We start from the raw sequence: 23,196 nt of genomic DNA on the forward strand, positions 1-23,196 counted from the left end.
AATTTGATGAACATAGAATAACAGATTGTGTAGATGTAGTCATGAATCCTCCAGTCCATTGACAATGTAGTCAGAGAGAAACTTTCCTACCATTGAAATAGGGAGAGGTGACATCCTCACTTTCTTCTCATTGGCTCTCTCTCTTTTCTTTCTCTCTCCTCTCCTTCTTCTCTCTTTCTCTCACTGCTATGACACGAGCATGTTCCTGTCATGGGGCATGCAAGTTATTTTCATGTAGTCATCCCATCAACATCCAGGAAAACAATGCATATCAATTTTTTTAAGTTAGGAAAACATCCAAGACAACAATATGGGCTTTGTTCTTGGACCAAAAGAAACAAGGACAATGGGCTTGGATCGTTAACTAGTTAAAGTTCATTCTGATCCAAAAACCTCCAACCAAGCCTTTTTCTTAGGCCCATGTCTGCCTTCTCGTTCTTTAGGCCCATATCTGCTTAGCCGCCCAAGAATCACAAGTAAACGCCCTAAACGCTGCCTATATATACTACCCAGCTTTCCCACGCTTCTCATCACCTTCTCCCTCCGCCTCTCCTATGCTTGCTGAGGCCTTCTTCTAGATCCAAAATCTAGGGTTCTCAATCAAATTTGTTCTTTGATTTTTTATTTATTTATTTTTTTATTAAGCCAGAAGTGGTGCGGTGATGAGACTGTTTGTGGACTAGAGTTTCTGATCTGGGAATCTTCACCCAGAAGTTGATTACAAACCCTTGGCTGTCTGAGCACCAATCTTCTGTTTTCATACAATATGGTTTGCAAATGCTTTTCCCAAACTACCCTTCTCACTTTTTCTGATTTTCCAGTAGTCAAACTCTTAAACCTTTCATTAAGTTTTCTCCATTTTATTGCTTTGTTCTGTGTGTGAAATTATGCGTGCTTGTTTGTTTGTTACATGACACCAAATGGAGCTTATGATGATACCTTTATATATCTTAGCGGATTTCAGTGAGATCTTAGTGTCAATGATCTGATTGTTACACACACTGAAGCTCAACTTTCATGTCTTTTTTTTTTTTTTTTTTTTTTTTTTTTTCTGTTTAACTTGAAATTGTTGTGGAGATTGTTTGTTGGGATGTGGTTGCTGTGATGAGGTTAAGCACTTGGATGTGTTTTGGGCAGTGGACGAGGCCTCTTGCTGGGCCTCGCCGTGAGCCCATTTATATAAACGACTTCTCCTTCCACTGAGCTCTACATCCACATAAATGCATTCTCATTGTTGTTGTAGACCATGTTTATTGACAAAATACCATGTAATATAAAAAGAGTCGAAATGTGAAATTTGCGTCCATTACCAATTCTAGGGGATTATCGATTCCTCTCGATGTAATGGCTCGGACGCTATATTGACCAATGTGGCCATCCTGATCAATGGGGTCTTCAATCCCATTGGATCCTGGAAACACCACACACATTGCTTGAAATTTTTACCAGCTGAATTTGGACTAGTAATTGTTTTTTTAACTCTTTGTGCGCCGAAACCATATTGAGATTAGTTCATTTTAGTAGGATGTTTTTCATATGCCGTTTTTAAGTTGTTAAGCAAGTCATTAAATTATTGGATGGGATGCAGTTGATGCTCTGAAATCAGTTCAAGTGATTACCAAGAAAAACCTATCTATCCAATCACAAACACACAAGGTTCATTGAAATCGGTTGTTTTTAGGATTTCACTAGTTGGTAAAGAGAATACAATGTACAATTATAGGAACTAGTGGTTCCTTTTAAGAGGATGATTCTATTTATAATCGGCTTGAGGGTGTTTGAGTATCCTTTCATCTATGATAAATAGGACCCTTGTCCTCTTAGAATGGTCTCTTATGGTATATTGAAATCTTTGTTTTTGTTCATTAGTGTAAACCCAGAACATAAACACTGAGATGGGCAACCTTTCGGGAGCTAAAAAATTGGATCAAGCAGTTAACTAGGAAATAAATCTATCGAATCACAAACACACACAAGGGAAGTGATTTGTTGAGATTTAGCCATTTAGGTGGGTGTTTTTAATTCAGATTTTAAAGTAGTTTAATGAATTTTAAAATTTATAGAATTCATTAAAATTCAATGAAATTGGGTGAAATTTTTATGGAATTTGTTATGTGTAAAAAATGCATTCAAATCTATTTAAATCTATTCAAATTCTTCACTTAATGAAATTTATAATTTTTTAGGACACTTATTGGAATTTATTAAAATCTAAATTAGAAACACTTAAATTTTAAATCTAAGTTGAGAATACTTAAATTTCATTGAACTTTTAGGCCCCGTTTGGTACTCTATTTAAAACCAGTTTTTTGTTTTTAAAATCCCAAAATCATTTTTAAGTTTAGAAAATGCGTTTGGTAGCCAATTTTGAAAAATGAATATTTAAAAAAAATTCAAAAACCGGGCATTTTATAAAAACGACTGAACATCGTTTTTTCCGTTTTTTTCTCACGTAACCTCTGCCTCGACCCGTTCTCTCTCCCCTCGACCTACCCTCTTCGGCATCAACCCAATCGCTCTCTCCAGCCTCAAACATCGATGTTTGGTTACTAAGAAAATCAAAATCGTTTGGTTACCTCCTTCTCTATGGTTGCAGTCTCTTCCAATTCCAATATCAAGGTAAATAGATTTTCACCCAGAGATTGAGTTTTCTTTTGTTTATTGATTTTGGTTTTAATTTTCTGATTTAGGTTTCTTGAGACAATGAATTAGTGGGTTTTTTTATAATTTATTTAATTTCAGGTTCAATTTATTTGGTTTATATGCGTTTTTTGTATAGTTTCAGGTTCAATTTATTTGGTTTATATAGGTTTTTTGTATAGTTTCAGGTTCAATTTATTTGGTTGTTATGGGGTTTACGGGGGCTTGAATTTGACAATCTGGGTTTGCTTCAGTTTATGCTCTTAGGCCTCTCTTCGTGTTTTTTCCCATATTTTATTGTCATTTGCTAAATTCTTTGTGATAATGAGTTTGCTTTAGTATATGTTCTTAGGCCTCTCTTCAGTTTATCTTCTTAGTCCTTAATTAGTTGTTTCTTGTTCTGATGAGCTTTAATGCAGACTCATTGTGAATTTTCACAGAGGTCGTGCCCTGTAGGCTGTATATCCAGAGAATAGTTTTCTGTGTCTTTTCACAGTAGCTTATAATTGAGAATTATAAGCTACTAATTTTAAATTGAAAACACACACAATTGTAAGTTATTAGTTTGCTTATTTATAAACCCCTTTGTGATTTTTCTCAATGAGTTAAAATTTATTATGTTTTCAAGACCATTATGCAATGAGAATTACTGCTTGTCAATCTGCAGGACTCCTCAGTCTTTAATTACATCAGCAATCTTTCTCTAATTGAGCCAGTCATGTTTGTCTTTTGCAACTGAAGAGGTTTGGGCATCCTACATTAAGGTATGCATAAATTACCTTGCACTGTGTTTGCACTTGAGATTGATGTACTTTCATTATATGCTTATTTGGTTGTGTGCTGCATTCTATCTGATATGTGCATGGTCTCTCCATTATTGTTGCCATTTTGTTGGTGTGGATGTGTCATGAATCTATGTAAAGGTTGCATTAGGAGCTAGAGAGTCATTGGTTGTATTCTGAAAACTGTTCTTTGAATATCCTACAAAGGTTGAGCATAATGACTGATGTTGCATTGGCATTGGAATACCTCCACCATGGTTATTCAATGTCTATTATCCATTGTGATTTGAAGCCAAGCAATATACTACTAGATGATGATATGGTTGTCAAGCTGATATGTTCGTATCTTGAGCAGCTTGACAACATTAATTATCTAAATTAATTGTCTGGCAATTGATTTGGTTATTATTATCTAAATTATATTTATGTTTGTTATCAAACTTTTTTTTTAACACATGTTTATATATAACTAGCTTATTTGTGTGTGTTTATAGGATGAAGTGATGAGCCTAACTGAGATTGACAATGATGATTCAAGTTTTGAAAGTAATTCATCCACTGATTTAGAGGATTCACTTGAAGAGTTGCTCGTAATTACAAATCTACGTGAACATCACTCATGTTTATTATTTTGTTATCTTGGATGTTTGAATGATTCTTGAATTTGTGTTAATTTGAAGTAAACTTTGTATTATTTTGAATGATTCTTGAATTTGTGCTATGAAATTTTGTTATCGGTCTTTGGTTACGGTCTTTGTGTATAGAGTCTCAAGTCCTGGGTCTCGGGTCCAAGATCCCGGGCCCCGGTTTTCGGATATTAGGTCTCGAGGGTTGTGTATTGAGTCTTGAGTTCAAACTCTAAGTCTAAATCCTTATACAAATATATTGAAAAAAATATATATATTTTTAAAAATATCAACCAAACAAGTTTTCAAAAATTTTAAAATTAAAAAACAATTTTTAAGTTTCATACCAAACAAGTTTCCAAATTTTAAAAATCGAAATTAAAATCTCACATTTTAAAAATGGATCCATGTTTTTGAATTTTTTTTTTGAATTGGATACCAAACAGGGCCTTAAAATCCAATGAAATTTAAATTGGGACACGCCCTCAATCTAATTTGGGTTATGTCTACGGATTTACTAGTGAACAAAGAGAATACAATATACAAACAATGGCATGTGAGAGAGAATCCTATGGATGGTTTTTCTCTAATGAATTGTTAGGATTTATTTATAATATTTAGAAAGATAGAGATTTTTCTTTCATTTCTCTAATCTATTATAAATAGGATCCTTCCATCTCTTTGAGAAGACTTTTGCTTCCCTCAGGCTATCCACTCTTGGTTGGATTGTTGATTCCCAATCTTATGACTTTGGGTATTAAGAATTTGGCCTTTCAAGTAATTAGTAAAAAATCATAAGAGTCGCATGAAGTTTGGGTATTAAGAATTTGGCCTTTCAAGTAATTAGTAAAAAATCATAAGAGTCGCAATAAACTTCATGAAGGAGACAAAAACTACAAGCCAGAAATAAGGGAAAAACGAGTGGCTGGCTCCCCGGCAAGAACAAAAATATAAATATTTTTTTATTCACTTTGGAATTGTTTCTCGGTGCTTTTGAAGAAAGCATTTTTACTCGAAGTCTTTTTATTTGAAAGACATAAAATTTTTTAAAATGTGCCTTTTGTGAATGTACTTGAAACAATCCCTTCTTGGATTTAAGTGATATTTTTGCCACCCCGTCAATGGCAACACCAATTTTCCCGGTAGAAATAGCTGGCTTTGGTGAAGGAATTTCCAGAAGATCACTCACCTGCAGTTCAGGTAAAAGTAGAACACAGAGCATGAAAATTTAAAGAGATATTATCTGAAAATAAAAACATATGTATACCATCTAAGTTTTATGAAACATGATAAAAAAAACCACTAATGGGAAAGCAAACTACTTTCAACACAAACTTGGGTGTGCATGGATTGGTATACAGGCAAAACTTACAGTAGAGATAAGATACAATTTATTAATAAGTAATGTTTCACCAACCACAACAGGCTACTTCCAATGCTTCTTAATTCATTGTTGGTACCCCTTTTCCACTACTGCAACTACTGACTAAGGCTTGTTTGATAGTGCTTTTAGAAGGCTTAAAAGTGCTTTCAAATAGTTAAAAACGCTTTTGTTTATGTTTGACAAAAAAAGGGTTCTAAAAATATTTGAAAGTGCTTTCGGGTAAAACACTTGATAGGTGTTTGCTTATGAAGTGCTTCTAAGTATATTAACAAGAAATACTTGAATTTTTTTCAAAAAAATATATGAATTTCTAACAAAAACGCTTCTAATGCAAGTGTTATTGCACTTCCTATAGAAGCACTCCTAAACAAGCCCTAATATTCTCGCTGGTAATGCTCATTAACATGGATGACATGTACCTGAATATCCAACAATCTCAATGAGTTGAACAAAATCATTTAGAACATTCGCAAAAGAATAATTTGAAACCACAACAGTTTATCTAGGACGAAAGTGGAACGACACGACTTAGGGACAAACATCCTCCTAGAATAGCGAAGACAGAATACAGATAGTAGTTTAAACTTTTCCCAAAGTGGCATTTTTGCCCACATCCTTTGACTTGTAATCTGTTTCAGTCAATGACAAGGCCAAGAATACAAAGCTATAGCATTTGAAAAGGGTAAAGAAAAGAACAAGAAATGCATTCAAGCAAAAACATATCCAACATGCATTCCATGGGATTGATCGAAATCGCATCATAATCAACCTTTGAAATTGAAAATGCATACACTGTTATTTTCAATGCACAAGAGAATTGATCCCTACCACCATACGTCCTTGCTTCTTCATATGCCAAACGAAACTCAGAACCAGGAATAACCCCAAGCTCTTTTGCAACCTAACAGAAATTCGACATGAAATTACAGTGCATGAAAATTACTAACAACATACTAATTACCCTTATTATAGTTGGATCAAAGAGGAAATCTCATTGAGAAATAACTTAGTAAGTAAAGATATGAAAATATACCTCAGCATAGACCCAGCTGAGGAGAATTCCAAAAGCATTATGTTTTTTCTTCCACATTTCTATCATTTCTTCCATTGTCGGTACCTGAAGATCTAAACGTGAGTACATTATGCAGGCGTTACGTGTATGGCATGTACAGAATATAATAACAACTACTTTGGAAACAAAAGGTAATAGATCAAAATTCTGTTAGTTTTCTTGTTTAGCTAGTCCACACCTGAAGAGGATTTTCACAATATACAGTTATCGAAAAATTATAGGTATTCACAGGTCAACTTGAACGTAAATTCAGACCTTCAAATTCTTACGAGTAAGTGCACCCGCTCTACTGTGGCATAACTCCAAGAAAATAACCTGCATTCGTCATACAAACATAATTTCATGACATTATTATTAGATAAATGCCTAGAAAACAATAAAATTAGCTCAATAGAAACTTATTAAGCGAGTTTCAAAAGGGACTAACATGCACCTCTGCTTTCAAATAACTTATTACTGCTTTGACTTCTCTGCACGACTTCTACAACTACACACAAAGCAAACACCATAGCTTTCGTCTATAAAGGAAACATAAATTAGAAAATTCGGGGTTTTCTTCCCAACCAAACACGAATTTTCACTAGAAAGATTCAGAGAATGTGAATAATGACCTCTGAAATGTGAACCGTACCAACCACGTGAGCACCACCACGTTCTCCGATAGCTCCTCCGGAAGGACCTTCCTCCGTTCAGCATTGGGAGTATAATTCATCTTTGGTGGGAACATGATGTCCCAAAATGGAAAAGGTGAAACCTCTACCCAACTTTTGAATTTGTTTTTTCCTTTTCTAACAGCTTAACCAAAATGATTACAAAAAGAAAAATTAAATTTAGGGTAGCAAATTGCCACATTAATTTTCATCAATTTGGTTAGACAGTCAAATTATTTACAACAGATCCATTTGTTACAAATTTGACATTGTTATGTTAAGAAAACTGTTCTTCTTATCGGTCAAATGGGAAAAATCTTCATTTTTCTTTCCATCAAATAGGAAACTGTTACTGAGTCTCATTAGCTTCGTACACGGTCTGCTAAATTATAGACGCAACGATGCAAGGGTTTTTTGGTCGAAACTATGCAAGGTTTGAAGTTTGAACCAACAAACTTTGATTGGTCAACAAGTCAAGCCAGGCCGAAGAATACAATGGCCTATATTAATTATTAAACCATGAGCCTAACATAATGGACCCAACCCATTGGGCCGGTCTTATCAACCTACATAACATGAACTTTATTTTTTATGAAATAATTAAATATTTGTGAGATGATTGGGCATCATAGATTCATTCAAGTAGGAAAAAAATAAAAATAAAAATAGAAACACAGTAAAAAGAAAAATAACAAGGCACTTGGTGGCGGGCGGACAACAGAAAGCCCACTCAATGCTTATACAGAGATCCCTCACAACGCAACTCAACATATCTTTGTTATTTGTTTGGCAGTAAAATGAATTCAGAGGTTTGGAAACAGTGGGGACGAAAAACTTCTCCACCTAGTCATCAATTCAAGACTTCTTTCCTGGGGTAATCCTGATGTGCTCAAATACGATTACTCCACAATAAAGAATCACATGTTGTACACTGGCTATAGTTAGCCTCTAACATCTCATTCAGGTCATCAAATATTCACTTCGGCTAAATAACTCTGAGCTCACTTCTTGTATTTAAGATAGATGCCTGATATTATTGCCACCCCGGCAACGGCCACACCAACAGATTTAAGAATTTTCGCAGTGGAAATAGCTGGCTTTGGTGAAGGAATAGCCATAAGATCATTCACCTACAATACATGGTAACAAAACACAGCATGAAAATTTAGAGAATATTATCCAAAAATAGTTGCACATGTTTTCCATCTAATTTGTATGAAACATGATAAGAAACCATTAATGGGAAAGCAAAGAAATCCAGCACGCAAATCTAAGGAGCTATGATAGGGAAAGGAGCTGAATTGCCTATGTAAATACTTCCAACACTAACTTGGGTATGCACACTGGTTCAAGAGGTGGAACTTACAGTAGAGATAAAATACAATTTATAGAATTTATTAAAAAAAAAGGTTTCACGGTTTCACCAACCACAACAGGCTGCTTCCAGTGCTTCTTAATTCCTTGGAGGTGCCCCTTTCCCACTACTGCAACTACTGAATTATGCTCGCTAGCAATTCTCAGTAATGTGGATGACATGTACCTGAATATCCAACAATTTAAAAGACATAAACAAAATAATGTACGTACACCAAGAATAATTTTTAAATTACATAAAAGCAAAAGGAAGGTCTAAAATCACAATAGTTTATCTAGGCAAAAAGGTATTTGGATGTTGCATCATCTTTTGATATTAGTATTAATTTGACGGAATGTCTAAAATCAAAAGAATACTTACTGATCTCGTTCATGTACGAGTGTTTCCATTAGAGTTGGGAACTCCTTACTCATCTCTTGAATCACAAGAGTCAGCATATCAACATCATCCATTTCCTTTATCTGAAGATAAGCAAGACCGAATCAGTAATCACAAGCAACTAATTATTACCAGCATAAAAAAGTGGTTTCCTTTTACCAAATCAAGTAGATGTTTACCATTTTATTAAGATCTTCAGAACTCGGTAAAAAGACTGCTTGAAAAAGTAAGGAATATAGTAGTTTTATCTTATGCCAAAGTGGCATTTTTGCCCACGTCCTTCGTAATGTAATCTGTTTCAGTCAATGGTAAAATCATATTAAAGTAGTCCTTCACTGGAAAAAATAAAAATAAAAATAAACTTTCTGAAATAAAAGTAGATAAGATTATGAAAAGATTATCCTCTACAAAGCATACTGACCCCAAGAGGGCCAAGAAGACAAAGCTATAGCATTTGGCAAGGGTAAAGAAAAGAACAAGAAATGCATTCAAGCAGAAACATATCCCACATGCCTTCCATGGGATTGAAATCTCATCATAATCAGCCTTTGGAATTGAAAATGCATACACAGGAGAATTTGTTGTGTGAGTAATAAATGTTTCTTCAGCAAAAGGCTGGAATGAGGCAAGGTATGATAGGGTAGGCTACAATCGATAGATATCAAATACCCAAAATGTTAAAAGTTTAATACTATACCTGCACTGGACGATCACCAAGTATCACCCTACCACCATACTTCATTGCTTCTTCATATGCCACACGAAACTCGGAACCAGGAAAAACCTCAAGCTTACTTGCAACCTAACAGAAAATTGACATGAAATTACAATGCAAGAAAATTACTAACAACATACTAATTATCCTTATTATAGTTGGATCAAAGAGGAAATCTCATTGAGAAATAACTTTGCAAGTAAAGATATGAAAACATACCTTGGCAAGGAACCAGCTGTAAATAATCCCAAAGGCATTATGATTTTTCTTCCACATTTCTATCATTTCACCTGTTGTTGGTACCTGAAGAACTAAACGTGAGTACCTCTCTATGTGTAGGCATGTAACACATCGAAAATTTGTTAGTTATCTGGTTTAGCTAGTCTGCGAGAAGTGAATTTTCACAATATATCAGTTACAAATTAAGGTAGTCACAAGTCAACCTGAACATAAATTCAGACCTTCAAATTCTGAGGACTAAGTGCAGCCACTCGACTGGAACATAATTCTAAGAAAACAACCTGCATTCATCATACAAACATGCATCAAGTATATAAATTCTAATATAATTTCATGGCATTATTATTAGACAAATGCATAGATAACAATAAAATTAGCTCAAAGGGGATATGCACCTCTGGTTTCAAATAACTTATAACTGCTTCGACTTCTCTGCATGACTCCTACAACCACACACAGAGCAAAGACCATGACTTTCATTCATAAACAAAAAATTTGGAATTTTCTCACCAACCAAACACGAACTTTCACATTTCGCTAGTCTTACCACTGAAACGTGAGCCGTGCCAACCAGGTGCACTTCGCAAACACCGCCCTCAGCAGTCGAATCGCACGTGAGCACCACCACGCTCCTCGACAGCTCCTCCGGGAGGACCTTCCTCCGGTCGGAAGCCTCGGCAGCAGCGCTCGTAGATACGGCGTCGTCGTCGTAATCGTCCTCCCTCGGCACATCCACGCTGACGATGCTCTCGGACAAGCTGTCAACCGGAGGGTTGTCGATGTGGACGAAGTCCTCGGCGGCGTGCGGGTCGGGTACGGTGGATTGCGGGTCCATCGCTGGCCGTATCGGGTCGTGCTTACTTGGACCGCCGGTAGTGGCACAGGCAGCGAATCTGGGATTCCTTAGGGTGGAGAATTGCGAAACTGCTTTTCGGGAACGACGGAGATCGAGTTTGGTAGTAGTGATGGAGGTGAGGCTGAGGCCCAAGTGGCGTGACCCGGGCGAGTAGATTGGGCTGAGTAGGCGAGTCGAGCGATTCATATAACTTAGCCAACACGGTCTCCCAATCTAGGACTGACCGTACTTTACTGGTTAACTGTTATATACTTATATATTACATAGGTAGATTCGACACGTGTACGGTCAAAATGGATTAGTATTTATACATAGGGTTTCACTTTCTTTAACCGTTGCTTGATTTCTCTGCAATTCACTATCAGGAGGACGAGGACGACCTTAAGCTATTTGCAGTTTCTCAAATTCTTCAACTTCTTGTATTGATTTGTATTTATTGCGATGGTTGAGCGGAAGCTTTTCAAGACGAAGCTGTGCGTTTTATATCAGAGAGGGAGATGTACGCGCCAGAGTTGTTCTTTTGCACACGGAGAGATGGAGCTCCGCCGTTTCTCGGGTACGGGCTCGGGCTCCTTGCACGGTATATTTCCTCCTCAGTCCCCAATCCCCAATCCCCATACCCCATTTCCTCTTTTGTTATGTTTTATAGAAATGTTTCAGTATTATCGTACAGTTACTCACAAGCTTGCTTATCTTATGCTCGTGGGTTTTTTTATTGTTTTGTTTTCTAGTTTATTTTATTGAAGAATGAGCTTGTAATTGTGTTGGGAATAATCTGCTATCTTGCTGTGAACAAAAAAAAAACCCTTTCTTTGGTTATAAGTAACTGTCGCATTTTGATTATGATTACTGTTTTAGTGTAATAAGTTATGTTATATGCTGGAGAAATCGCAGATTTAGTCATCCAGTGGTTAGAGCTGCCATAAAAATCCCTTCTTTGAGAGACATGTTGCATTGTCAGCCGTGTTTGTGTCTCCATGAAAATTCCAAGTTCATATCTATTAACAAGGTTACTGTATTGATTCTTCAGGATGGATTGTGCTGAGTGGTTTATATTTTAGCCGATTGTGGTATTTCTGTGGGGAACTTTATGATTATAATGCATCTTCGATATGCTATGATGGATCAGGATAGGTAGTTCTGGAATATATCTTCTTCTATAGCCTTATTACCGGAGACAGTTTTGGTAAATTCCATATTTCTAGTAGCCACTTCTGCAATTTGTGAATTTCAGGGGGATCATGGTACTCACTTCATTTGTCTTCTTGAATAACTTCGTCAAGAGATTTCTGGGATGGAGAAGAACGCTTATTTTTTGGGGATTTCTTGTCAGAAGAAACTAAATTAGTACATGTGCTTCAGATAATTTAATCCTTTATCTTTATATGGAACCTCGGAGAATCTCTTGATCTTTCTGATTGCATCTTATACTTATTGCTCAACAAGATTATGGGGATGCCAATTCTTCTCTATCCAATGCTTCTTTGATATATGAAGGTTATCTCTATGGTATAAGCACAAACGTGGGTTTACCATCTTTGTCTATTTGTTATATGAGAGCAGTAGTTTCTATGGCCCCTTTGAAACTGGCAAGGATGCAACATTACTGTTCATTATTATGTTACTCATGTTATTCCATGTGATGGTAAGCTTAGCCTCATTGTCACATCATGGGTGCTCTCCTTGTTTCTTCTGAGTGACAAATTAATAATTGTTAGATCTGCCTTGCTGAAAAAATCTTCTCTACCTCATTGTAGGTAGGCGGGCCTCTGGGGGTGGTGACTTGAGGGATAAGCTTGACAGAAGGCAGTCTCCACAGAAAAGGTATTCACCAGCGAGAGATGCAAGAGGCCGACATGCACTTCGTGGTCAGGAAGCATTCTTAAAATCCTTCTGTTGTATTTTTTCTTTCCCCCATATTTTCCTTTCTTTAGTTATGCCTGGCTGAATATGAGCAGAGTTTGGGTGTATCATCATATAAATGATATAGATCTTACTTTGATTTATACTATATTATATCTCACATTTGGTAAAGTTTGATGTGTTGTGGTTAACCATTCAAGGGCGAATGGAACTTGGAGTCAGTAATTTAGTAATATTTTACTTCTTTTCTAAATATTGGCTGATTTTTTCCTTTTTCTTGCCTATAATTGTCTAGGTGGAAATGGAACGGCAGAATATAGTTCCTCCAGGTCCCTTGAGAGAGAAAGGTAAGTTTAATAGATCCATTTTTCAATTTTCTCCTCTATTATCTTTACTCACCCTCTAAGTTAAAGTACCATCCATTTTGTTATGGCTGGTAATTTGTTTCTATATATTCTTTTGCCTTGTGAATTATGGAGAGAGAGAGAGAGAAAGAAGCTGTAAGTAAGAGGATGGTATGACTTCATATTACGAGGGGGTGGGCACATTGTGACCATACTAACTGACAAATTTACTAGTTCGCCTAACTATCTAAATGTAGTCCTAGAATTGTTTAAGGCTTGTGTTGATGTAGTTTGAGAATTAAATCCTAATTCCCACCTTCACGGCGTACAAGCAATAATTCGATGAAAGATAAATAACAAACACAGCCAAGAAAACAGAAAATAATAAACCAACAAGCACACACAATCACACCGAGATTTGTTACGAGGTTCGGCAAAATTCCTGCCTACGTCCCCGGGAGAGATCTCCGTTCTTCACTATGAGAATAATAAGTATTAAGATTACAATTGGACTAAATCACATAACCCAATCCCCAAATCCCTTGTACACCCTTTCACAAAGTGTTTCCCAAAACCCTAGATCTCTCACCCAAGATTAATTACCTAATCTTGATCTCACCAATTCTAGATTGTGTGCCTCCCAAGAATCCTAAGGACTTGCTCACTCTAATCTGATTCTCTCACCTTTTTCTAAGCCCCTAAGGTCCTATTTATAACCATAGGCCTTAGATTACAATCCTAGATAAAGTAGGAAGAAAGTTAACTTTAAGTAGGAAATAAGTTTCCTTTATACACAAGGAAAACCTCAAAACTTGCCCAAAACGAAGTCCAAAACGCACCAGGAATTAATAACCTTCCAACACCTATTTGGACTCCTAACTTCATCCTAGAATACCATGGAAATCCCCCATGAACCAGGAAATCTTCAAATGCGAGCCAAATTAACAACAATCTCCACCTTGGCGAGCATATCATGCAAATTACCTTGCACCAAATACCATTGGCCTTGACCTTGTACCAACTACACATAACCCGAATCAAGTAACTATGGTCCACCCTTGATTCGCACGGCCAATACCTATGTGCAGCTGCATCGTGTAACCAATTACCGGTTAGCACCGAAGAGGGGCCTCGATTCACCCCCTCCTCCAGTTTGATCTCCTTTCTCACCATCGTTTGAACCTTGGAAACATGTCACAACCGTCTCTGCTGTACCCGCAAACGAGACCTTCCTCAAGCGCTTGATTTCTTGTGCATTTCGTTTCCAACCAACCATCGAGGTTTGAGTTCCTATCAAACGATATAAACCACCACACTTCTCTCCCTTCATTAGGACCATGCTTCCATGAGTAATTTTCATGACTCCACCTGCTATCAAAACCAGGTAGCCCTTGGAATCCAACCTACTCAAGGATATCAAATTCCTTTGTAGCTTTGGGACATAAGCGACTCCACCCAAAGTATGTTCCACCCCATTGAACATCTTGATCTTCACCGTTCCAACCCCCATGACGTCAACTTTGGACCCGTCAGGCAAAGAGAAAGATCCTCCCTTTGATTCTTGAAACTTTTCAAAATATTCTTTCCTAGAGCATATATGGTGAGTAGAACCCGAATCCAATATCCAATCACCATGAGAAGAAGTGTTACCTATAGAGACTGTGAGAAGTTCTCCAGATTCATTATAGTCTGCTACCGCTGTAGAGCCATGACCATCCTTCTTATTCCAAGTCGGACAGTCCTTCTTTATGTGTCCCCACTCTTTGCACTTGTAGCACTGCCAGCCCTTACCACTACCCTTTGATCTAGCCTTGCTATCACTAGAACCCTTGGTAGTTTGCCTTCCTCTTTGACCATGAGCAACAAACAAGGAATCTTTATCCTCAACTTTCTTTCTCCTTTCACTAGACAAGAGAGTTGACTCGACCTCCTCCATCTTCAGTGTATCCTTACCATACAAGAAGATATCCACTATGTTGTCATATGTATCAGGAAGTGAGGTTAGAAGTAAGAGGGCTCGATCTTCTTCCTCAATCTTTACCCCAACTCTTTCGAGTTGATTTAGCAGTCCTTTAAACACGTTCATATGATCCATGAGATTTGCACCCGCTTCCATCTTCAGCTTATATATGTCCCGCTTCAGATTCAACTTTGTGGCCATAGACTTCTGAGCTAAATAAAGCTTTTCTAGTTTCTTCCACAATTCCGGGGCAGAATCTTCATCTATATTGTTGATAATATTATCAGCAATATAAAGCCGAATCGTGCTCACACACCTGCACTCCAAGTCTTCCCAGTCATCATCTGTCATCTTTGCCGGCTTTCCTACTTCCTTTCCCTTCAAGGCGCGTGCCAAGCCTTGCGAAACTAGGACATCCTTCACTCTCTTTTGCCATAGAGTAAAGTTACCTCTTCCATCAAATTGCTCCACCTTAAAGGATGAAACACCACTACTTCCCGCTGCCATGACAAACTACCCTCGATCGATAAACACGGAACCACGATCGATGAACACGTAACCTGGCTCTGATACCACTTGTTGATGTAGTTTGAGAATTAAATCCTAATTCCCACCTTCACGGCGTACAAGCAATAATTCGATGAAAGATAAATAACAAACACAGCCAAGAAAACAGAAAATAATAAACCAACAAGCACACACAATCACACCGAGATTTGTTACGAGGTTCGGCAAAATTCCTGCCTACGTCCCCGGGAGAGATCTCCGTTCTTCACTATGAGAATAATAAGTATTAAGATTACAATTGGACTAAATCACATAACCCAATCCCCAAATCCCTTGTACACCCTTTCACAAAGTGTTTCCCAAAACCCTAGATCTCTCACCCAAGATTAATTACCTAATCTTGATCTCACCAATTCTAGATTGTGTGCCTCCCAAGAATCCTAAGGACTTGCTCACTCTAATCTGATTCTCTCACCTTTTTCTAAGCCCCTAAGGTCCTATTTATAACCATAGGCCTTAGATTACAATCCTAGATAAAGTAGGAAGAAAGTTAACTTTAAGTAGGAAATAAGTTTCCTTTATACACAAGGAAAACCTCAAAACTTGCCCAAAACGAAGTCCAAAACGCACCAGGAATTAATAACCTTCCAACACCTATTTGGACTCCTAACTTCATCCTAGAATACCATGGAAATCCCCCATGAACCAGGAAATCTTCAAATGCGAGCCAAATTAACAACAGCTTGAAGGTTGGTGTGTCTAATTTGTAGCTGTACTGTTATAATTTTTCTTTCATGTAATAACTGAATGGAAGATCAGGGGTTATTTTATAAGTGATTCAAGTGAATAGGCTGCACATTGAGCACTTATCCTTCTAATTTTTTAAAACAGTAACAAAGGTTTTTCTTTCATTTTAATTTTACCTCATAATTTTGCGCACTTATTTTTAGTTTTAAATATTCATTTGGTAACAGCAAACGGAGGAAGAAACAGCACTTGGATGGCGAAAGTGATTTTTCTGGAAGTTTGAGAATTTCAAACGAGCCTGAAGGTGAAGCTAAAGAAGGAAATATGAAATTTAATACAAAAGGTGTTCTTGAAGAGCAGGTCTGAAATTTTGGTCAAAAGTTTTCATCATGAATTGGGCTATAATTTTGGTTGAAACTTCTCTGTTTTGATATTCTTTCTTGGAACTATGTACAGTTAAAGCAAGTGCAGTCAGAGATCAACATGGTTGATCTCCGCAGATCTCAATTAGGGGTCAGTTCCAATTATTCGAATTTAATTTGCTCATTGGTCAACACAAGTGTAATGTTGCTAATTAATTTCTGTTTATAACTGTCAACATGCCAATCTAATTTACAGGAAAGGTCTCAATGCATTTGTTATTTGCAGGTCTACCTGGACGAGAGGTCTCAAGAAGTGGATAGTCTTACTTCTAAAATTCAGGAGCTTGAAGCTCAGTTATACAAAGAGAAAGAGGAATGTAAGAGGTAAAGAAATTACTATAAGGAGTTTGTGTTGTCCGCTACAAGGTTGTGAGTTTAACTCACTGATGCATGGTTGTTCTTTCTTCCTCTTCTCTGGGATTTCAAAACATTCAGGATCTCCTCTAAAGTCAAGAAGTTTTTAAAAGCCCATTCTCGTCATTCGAAGATACAAGATCAACTAAAGAGGCAAGTTTCTTAATAATAAATTTAAATTTCTCTGGTTACTTATGCATTCAGGCATTATTGGAGTTTGAGAAGCTCTTGCAATTTGATTAATTTAATTGAAAATCTTTAGGTCACAGGTCCGACTTAATAAGTTGGGAGAACAGCTTGGCTTAGATGTTTATGGAGTTGATGCCAATGAAGAGGATTCAAGCATTAATATTGTTAGTGATGGAGAGACTACTGGTTTTCCAGTCAACCAACATAATGAGCGGCTGAATGATGCTTCTCCAAGCAAGAAAAAGTTGGAAGTTAATAAGGATTCTGCCAAAGAATCAAGACAAGGTGGTAGGTTTAACATTTCCATCTATAGGGTTTTGTGGATTTATGAATTATATAGTTGATTCTTCTCTCAGCTTTTTTAAGTTTTATGTTTCTGAAGACTATGAGGTGCATAGGGGGTTAACTTTTTTTTTTTTTTTTCTCTCTTTCAAGATTTCAACCTCCTAAGCGGATTTAGTTTCATTAAAACCCTTTACAGTCTCATCATTTGTGGAGAGTTTAGTTATTTTTATGTGTTGACCATATTTAGACTTGTTTAGCTCTGTTTTTTTTAGGTAAACATGGATTTTGCTAATTTATTGATATTATAGCTTATCAATTTTTCTTCTTGCATGGATACGATATTTTTGGTTTTTATTATTGATGCTTACATTTTAGTGGTGTATACCAGCTCATTTGACAAGAGGACATCTGACCACAACAAGCAGACCAAAGAAGCTCTCTCGGTGGAACATTCACCCTGCTCAATCAAATTTTGACAAGGAAAATGGGGCAGTGAACAATGGAATTGGGTGTCCAAGGCTTTTAGCGAAGGAAGGCAAGCATGACAGAAGAAAGACTGCTTCCTCTAGCATCCTCTCTGCAGATATGGTGCATCTTTATTACTCTCTTATGTTAAAATGTGTTGCTTTAATGGCCTCCAAACTAGGTCTTCTTTTATCTTTTTCCTTGCACAAAATTTATGCGTGTGCATTAATGCACTACTGTTATTCATTCTTTCATTGAAATCCTTTGGAAAAAAAATGTGCAGTCAAAGAGTTTGGAGTCAGGACCTGTGGTACCCTCAACCAGCATGGCTGCTCATGCAGTTGACACAGAAGTTGAAATTGAACTGGAGGATAAAATTGAGGTGGTTGAGAATGCTTCTGCAAGAATTGAGGAAGGAGCTGCATATGGGAACATGAGCTTTTCATTTCCACTTCCTCCACCACCCCCAATCCCACCAAAGAACTATTCACAGGTCAGTACTTTCCGTTGAGCATATCTTGTTGACTAGTAGATTGTTTCTGGTTGCTTATTCAAGTTCTTCTCATGCACCTTTTCTCTTTGTTTATGGTTATATTGCTTTTTGTGTTTTGTCAAATAATTTTTTGACTTCTGACATTTTCATTTTGCATGCAGTATGAGGGGGATGATGAGATTATAGATGTTGTGGATGGAGTTGAGTAGGAAATGGTGCAAGTGGATTTCGTTTTAATATTTTAGTCATATTAGCAGTAAGATGATTAATCTCTTTGTTCAAAGATGGTGGAATGAGAGATTTTTTGTTTTGTTCAATGGAAGGAGAGGATTGGTGAATTAACGAAATGTACACAAAAGTTGGTCAATGTATATTTCCCCTTGTTTTCGTTTACATATGCATATACTGCACTTTCCCTTCTCTTCCTGTATTTTCCAATTATCTTTCAATTGTTGGGCGAGCATCAATCTGCTCAGCAAGTGATCTTGAGTTACCAGATTGTGTGCCGATCTGCATGTGATGCGTCTCACTCAAGATCGACCCTTAGACTGTGAGTGGAATCCCACCATCTAACCATGGAAATCTTCGATTTGAATTATTGTAGATTGTAAATAAAATGCCTTTCGTAATAGGGACCGTCTCATTCATTTTATAAAATAAGTAAGCAAAAATAATGTCATGGGAAAAGGTGAGAAAATGAAACGTATACAAGCAATGAACTTTTGATGATCTATCTAGCAACGTGACCGAGTGTCCTATTACAAAGCTTTAAGTCCCATCGCCTCATCCAAGTCATTGTGTTCAAGCGGCACCTCATTGGTCATGGCTCTTCTTCTAAGCATTTTGAGCACCTGCACCTAAAACCGTAATCTGCAAGTAATGCCTGTCTCTCCTCAAAAGGAAGGTCCTCATCTACATAAGAAATGGTAACCTGAAAATGCATCAACTGTAATCAGTGTTTGATCAAATTTTTATTGAATAGGATTTTGAGGCCTCATAGTATTCTAGACCAAGGCGGGCTTTCATTTTGGTACCTCGTCTCCCTTGCAAATAGGTTTGAGTGCAATTATGGTTGCTTGGCCATCTCTGTCCTGATAATGGAGAATAAGCATGAATCCAGGTGCACAAAATTGAGAAAGGGATGCTTTAGAAAGTTGCAAATGGGCATTCTCTATAAATATTGGTTTATTGATGTTCTCAATCATCACCATGATCCTTGACTATAGATCCTACAAATACAACTGAACTTTACATACCTCCTCTCTTTTGAATGCTTTTGCGTTGGGACTACAAGAATGATTCATACAACTTTGTAAAGGATAGAACGCTGTGCCTAAAACAAAATTGAAAAATATAGGAAGTTAATTTTTTTTTCCCTGGCCACAATGAGAAAGACAAATCCACATCTGTTGACCATAAGATTTATGAAAGGAGTTTGTAAGGCAGAAAAACTCAGAGGTAGCCCAACATCAAGAACAACATATAAAAGACTGCTTGAAAGATTACTAGAAAGTAAATCAATCATCAATGAACTTTCAAGACATAATGACAAAGAAACTGTAAAAGAACATCATACCCTGGCAACAAACCGAATAGTCATCACCTAGAGCATCCAAAATTGGTTGTGTAATCTCCTCAGCTTCTTTCTGCCAAGAAAACCAGGGAAATACATCAGAACAGTCAACTTGACCAAATGTTGGGAGAAGCGTATGAATTTTAACCTTTTTAGGATAGGGAAGATCATCAATGTATAAAAAATAATCTTCCACCGGAGACGCTACAACCAAGTCACTGAAACATAATAAAATGAAAGTAAGAGCTTGATCCTCATCTTCATGCAAATTATTTATACAATTTGACAATGCACATGAATTGCTTGAACCATGCCATTGCCAGTATCATTTGGGATGCATGCAAAGTGTGACTTACAGATTATTCAACTCAAACATGCCGATTATATGCCCATAAATTTTAAGGGAGAATACTGGGAAGAGTAAAGGAGTTCAAATTCGAAAACTGTGAGAAATATTAAGAAGCGTGAATTCAAAAAGAAAACATGCATCAAAGTTCTAAACTGGAAAGGATACAAGGTTTACATTCCTCATCAAAGATGGCTGCCTTTAGGAGCTGAAGTGACTGAAAATGACCACAAAAAGAAAACATGAAATTATTTTCAGGAGGCAGTATTTGAATATAGTGCTCAAACTAGATTTTCTAAAATGACCCATCTAGTGGAGAAAGTAGTACCGTGAATGCTAGATCTCTTATTTGCATCCTAAATTTGGGTTCATCAGAAGATTCAACATCAAATGGCAACGCAATGCAGTCCCACCACCTAAGAACAAATAATGCGTGAGAAAAAGAGCAAAAGAACCTTCTTATCTGAGCAACAAAAACTTGGTGGAAATCTGTCAAAAATTTCAAACCTCAAATTCCTATGTATTGCACATGTTTATTACGTGAGGATGTCAGCCAAATGATGTAGTGTGTACAGTAGAAAACATCGAGATTCCTATGCTCACCAATTATAACCCCTAACAGTGGTGTATTATCATTTGTACTAACATTTATTACGTACTCATGCACTATGCTATGGCAAGCAAATTTTTTCATTTCTATTTTTCATATGCTCACAAAAAGAGTAGTAAAGATTGATTGCAGACACAATATAGCAAGGCATCACCATATATAACTACCTTCTCTTCTGTCCCATTGATATTGGCTTCCATGCTTCTAAGAGTATAGATAGATAAGATCTGCCTGAAACATTAGGCGAATTCTCTTGTTCTTCAGAATGAGTCACTTTCAACTTCCTATACTTTAATATGGTGGAAGACACTGCCTGAAAAGAGATTGAGGAACTTGATAATCAAAAATTGAATTTGCATCATATTACAAAACAGAAGACGTATCAGGCATGACAAGAAAGACATGTAACGCATAAGGTACCAAGCACCGAACTATGCTTTCATATTTATTTAAATAGTACGACAGCATAGTGATGCTCGCTACTCATATACCATCTATTCTTGAGTGAACCATGTCAGAAACATATCATGATAAACCAAGACCAAATAGTCTGCAAGTATTAGACACAGAGCCTGCTAAAAGTACTCAAATTGACATAAGAAATTAGACCCATAAAAGTAAAAGGGTGAATTAAAGGTAATGTTAGTAATAGAGTGTACCTTTGCAGCAAGGAGAAATATATCATTTGTTTCTGGTAAAAACAAGAGAAAAACAAGAAAAAAAGGATAGAATTAGAAGAGGGTAGAGGAAAAATAAAACATTAAAAGGTAGAGAAGATATAACCCACAAACTCATCCTACCATTGGCGTGCTGTATAAACTTTATAAGTGCCTCCCTGGAGACTGATTCTGACCTCTCCCCGGTGCAAAGTAACGAATGCGATAAATCCCAATCAGACTGTGCACATAGTTTGCTACAAGATATTGCCAACATTACAAAAAGTTATTTACTTGGTACCACGGTGCAATGAAAGCCAGGTTAAGTCAATATTACAAAAAGTATCCACCTGCAGTAATAAGCTTCTCCACAGCCACCAGGACATGGAACAGCCGGAGGCAACGAGAAGCTATCAGAGTAAGGGAACTTGCGTTCACCATTCATTAAAGATTCTGCAAACCCTTTAGGAAGGGAAAGCTTATCTTTGTAACTGGAACTGCTAGACCCACATTTTCCCAAGTCTTCTTCATCAGATGAGTAGTCAGCTTGACAGCAATTTTGACTGGCAGCAACACCCAGTTCTTGCAAATAGAGTCTCCTCCCAATTTGAAGCTCAACAGAGCCAATGAAACGGAAACAGAAGCTACACACCAAACAATCAATCTGCAACCAAATTCAAACAACACACTGAAAACCCAAAATCCCAAGAGCAAAAGAAAATGTTTACTATCAGAGAGAAATGGCCTGCAAGAGAAGACCTTGTTAGAAGAATGTTGAAGACCCACAAGCATTTGGTCCTTGAGAAGAAGCTCTCCTTCTTTCAAGTCCAAGCCAGCGTAGACACCTAAAGATCAAAGAGCAGAGTGAAGATAGAACGAGTAATGGGTATTTTAAAAAGGGTGTTACGTGTGTGTTGTAAGCTTCACCCTTGCCAAGCTCTCCATTTTGTTTGATATTGATGGCGTGGCATTGACTGGTGGTGGATTTGATAAGCTCGTCGAAGTAGTCTTGGACTTGGGCAGGTGAAGGATGTCGAAGAAGAGCAGAGATTTCATTGCCCAGCTCTGCATCGATAGGGCAAACGCTCTCCATTCGAACACAGAGACAAGCAGACGCAGCAGAAACACGTAAGTTGCTGAATGCTGATGGCGGCCAAGCGGTGGACCTGCACTTCCTTTTCCTTTTACAAGCTAAAAGAGTCAAACCCAAGCCAATTTTTTTAACACTTTTTGCTTTTTTCATTTTTTTTTTTTTAAACAAGTTTTTAAGAAATGGAAAAGTCTTTGGCCTACCGACTACATTGGAATTTTCCTTTTTTTTTTTTTTTTTTTACAAGTTTTTAATTTTTTGGATAATGAGGGAAAAAAGTCAAATGTAATTACATAGTTACTGGCTTACTGCTACTCAAAATTTTGCAGTAACTTCATTTTCACTTTATTGACCCAAAAAAAATTTATTTATCGAATAATGTTTCTCTTTATATTTATATATATGTATATATAAACAAAAATGACAAATGTATGTCAAATTATGATTTTGTTTTGTAGAAAAATGGCTCCTTGTAGGCTTGTAGTTATTTTTCTTTCAATAGGGATAACTTAGGCTGTTAGAGACCATGTTTATTATATGATAATATACCCCTTCAAATTGGTAACATCATGTC

The 23,196-nt window shown here is 36.9% G+C and overlaps 3 protein-coding genes, 1 long non-coding RNA gene and 4 other non-coding genes across 9 annotated transcripts; 6 read left to right on the forward strand and 2 right to left on the reverse strand.

The window, feature by feature from the left end:
• The first annotated feature begins 650 nt into the window (after positions 1-650).
• On the forward strand, positions 651-748 carry LOC147288169 (small nucleolar RNA Z157/R69/R10). The gene has a single exon (XR_015122180.1). It is a non-coding gene; the product is annotated as a small nucleolar RNA Z157/R69/R10 (small nucleolar RNA).
• A 175-nt stretch (positions 749-923) lies between these two features.
• On the forward strand, positions 924-1,010 carry LOC147288170 (small nucleolar RNA R11/Z151). The gene has a single exon (XR_015122189.1). It is a non-coding gene; the product is annotated as a small nucleolar RNA R11/Z151 (small nucleolar RNA).
• A 70-nt stretch (positions 1,011-1,080) lies between these two features.
• Positions 1,081-4,153, forward strand: LOC147288171 (uncharacterized). 2 transcript variants are annotated; one of them, XR_015122015.1, is made up of 4 exons: positions 1,081-2,619; positions 2,823-3,192; positions 3,308-3,404; positions 3,917-4,153. It is a non-coding gene; the product is annotated as an uncharacterized LOC147288171 (long non-coding RNA). The 2 variants fall into 2 exon arrangements; XR_015122016.1 differs by lacking the exon at positions 2,823-3,192.
• LOC147288172 (small nucleolar RNA Z152/R70/R12) lies at positions 1,096-1,208 on the forward strand. Its single transcript, XR_015122183.1, has one exon. It is a non-coding gene; the product is annotated as a small nucleolar RNA Z152/R70/R12 (small nucleolar RNA).
• LOC147288173 (small nucleolar RNA snoR80) lies at positions 1,309-1,432 on the forward strand. Its single transcript, XR_015122173.1, has one exon. It is a non-coding gene; the product is annotated as a small nucleolar RNA snoR80 (small nucleolar RNA).
• A 3,644-nt stretch (positions 4,154-7,797) lies between the features above and the next one.
• LOC147288174 (uncharacterized) lies at positions 7,798-10,914 on the reverse strand. Its single transcript, XM_086240072.1, has 9 exons — positions 10,410-10,914; positions 10,258-10,305; positions 10,084-10,143; positions 9,842-9,925; positions 9,605-9,709; positions 9,087-9,200; positions 8,890-8,990; positions 8,583-8,694; positions 7,798-8,284 (listed from the first exon to the last, which is right to left on the reverse strand). The coding sequence occupies exons 1-9, from the start codon at positions 10,902-10,904 to the stop codon at positions 8,156-8,158; spliced, it is 1,248 nt and encodes a 415-aa protein (XP_086096198.1). The 5' UTR covers positions 10,905-10,914; the 3' UTR covers positions 7,798-8,155.
• A 245-nt stretch (positions 10,915-11,159) lies between these two features.
• Positions 11,160-18,740, forward strand: LOC147288175 (Zinc finger C-x8-C-x5-C-x3-H type family protein). The gene is made up of 11 exons (XM_086240071.1): positions 11,160-11,298; positions 12,476-12,586; positions 12,877-12,928; positions 16,367-16,499; positions 16,596-16,652; positions 16,788-16,885; positions 16,997-17,068; positions 17,178-17,392; positions 17,778-17,977; positions 18,138-18,347; positions 18,509-18,740. Exons 1-11 carry the CDS (start codon positions 11,160-11,162, stop codon positions 18,554-18,556), a joined length of 1,335 nt encoding a protein of 444 aa, XP_086096197.1. The 3' UTR covers positions 18,557-18,740.
• Positions 18,741-18,971: 231 nt separating this feature from the next.
• On the reverse strand, positions 18,972-22,751 carry ATXR2 (histone-lysine N-methyltransferase ATXR2). The gene is made up of 14 exons (XM_086240068.1): positions 22,460-22,751; positions 22,292-22,377; positions 21,883-22,196; positions 21,677-21,789; positions 21,536-21,567; positions 21,044-21,189; positions 20,595-20,682; positions 20,435-20,483; positions 20,277-20,331; positions 20,069-20,138; positions 19,924-19,993; positions 19,604-19,680; positions 19,382-19,438; positions 18,972-19,278 (listed from the first exon to the last, which is right to left on the reverse strand). Exons 1-14 carry the CDS (start codon positions 22,623-22,625, stop codon positions 19,168-19,170), a joined length of 1,434 nt encoding a protein of 477 aa, XP_086096194.1. The 5' UTR covers positions 22,626-22,751; the 3' UTR covers positions 18,972-19,167.
• Positions 22,752-23,196: the final 445 nt, after the last annotated feature.

The sequence above is a fragment of the Dryas octopetala genome, chromosome 4 (assembly GCF_963921425.1).
Source record: "Dryas octopetala chromosome 4, drDryOcto1.1, whole genome shotgun sequence".
NCBI lineage: Eukaryota > Viridiplantae > Streptophyta > Magnoliopsida > Rosales > Rosaceae > Dryas > Dryas octopetala.

What these genes read in the sequence shown, in the direction of transcription:
- ATXR2 (XM_086240068.1), bottom strand. Translation starts at nt 22,625, where the DNA reads ATGGAGAGCGTTTGCCCTATCGATGCAGAGCTGGGCAATGAAATCTCT. An exon ending in TATTTCTCCTTGCTGCAAAG is followed by an intron (nt 21,190 to 21,535) that starts GTACACTCTATT and finishes ATCTCTTTTCAG; the next exon opens with GCAGTGTCTTCCACCATATT. An exon ending in TCAATGGGACAGAAGAGAAG is followed by an intron (nt 20,683 to 21,043) that starts GTAGTTATATAT and finishes ATTTGTTCTTAG; the next exon opens with GTGGTGGGACTGCATTGCGT.
- LOC147288174 (XM_086240072.1), bottom strand. Translation starts at nt 10,904, where the DNA reads ATGAATCGCTCGACTCGCCTACTCAGCCCAATCTACTCGCCCGGGTCA. An exon ending in TAAGTTATTTGAAACCAGAG is followed by an intron (nt 10,144 to 10,257) that starts GTGCATATCCCC and finishes TGATGAATGCAG; the next exon opens with GTTGTTTTCTTAGAATTATG. An exon ending in TTGGTGATCGTCCAGTGCAG is followed by an intron (nt 9,201 to 9,604) that starts GTATAGTATTAA and finishes TGACTGAAACAG; the next exon opens with ATTACATTACGAAGGACGTG.
- LOC147288175 (XM_086240071.1), top strand. Translation starts at nt 11,160, where the DNA reads ATGGTTGAGCGGAAGCTTTTCAAGACGAAGCTGTGCGTTTTATATCAG. An exon ending in AGGCCGACATGCACTTCGTG is followed by an intron (nt 12,587 to 12,876) that starts GTCAGGAAGCAT and finishes ATAATTGTCTAG; the next exon opens with GTGGAAATGGAACGGCAGAA. An exon ending in GAGAAAGAGGAATGTAAGAG is followed by an intron (nt 16,886 to 16,996) that starts GTAAAGAAATTA and finishes CAAAACATTCAG; the next exon opens with GATCTCCTCTAAAGTCAAGA.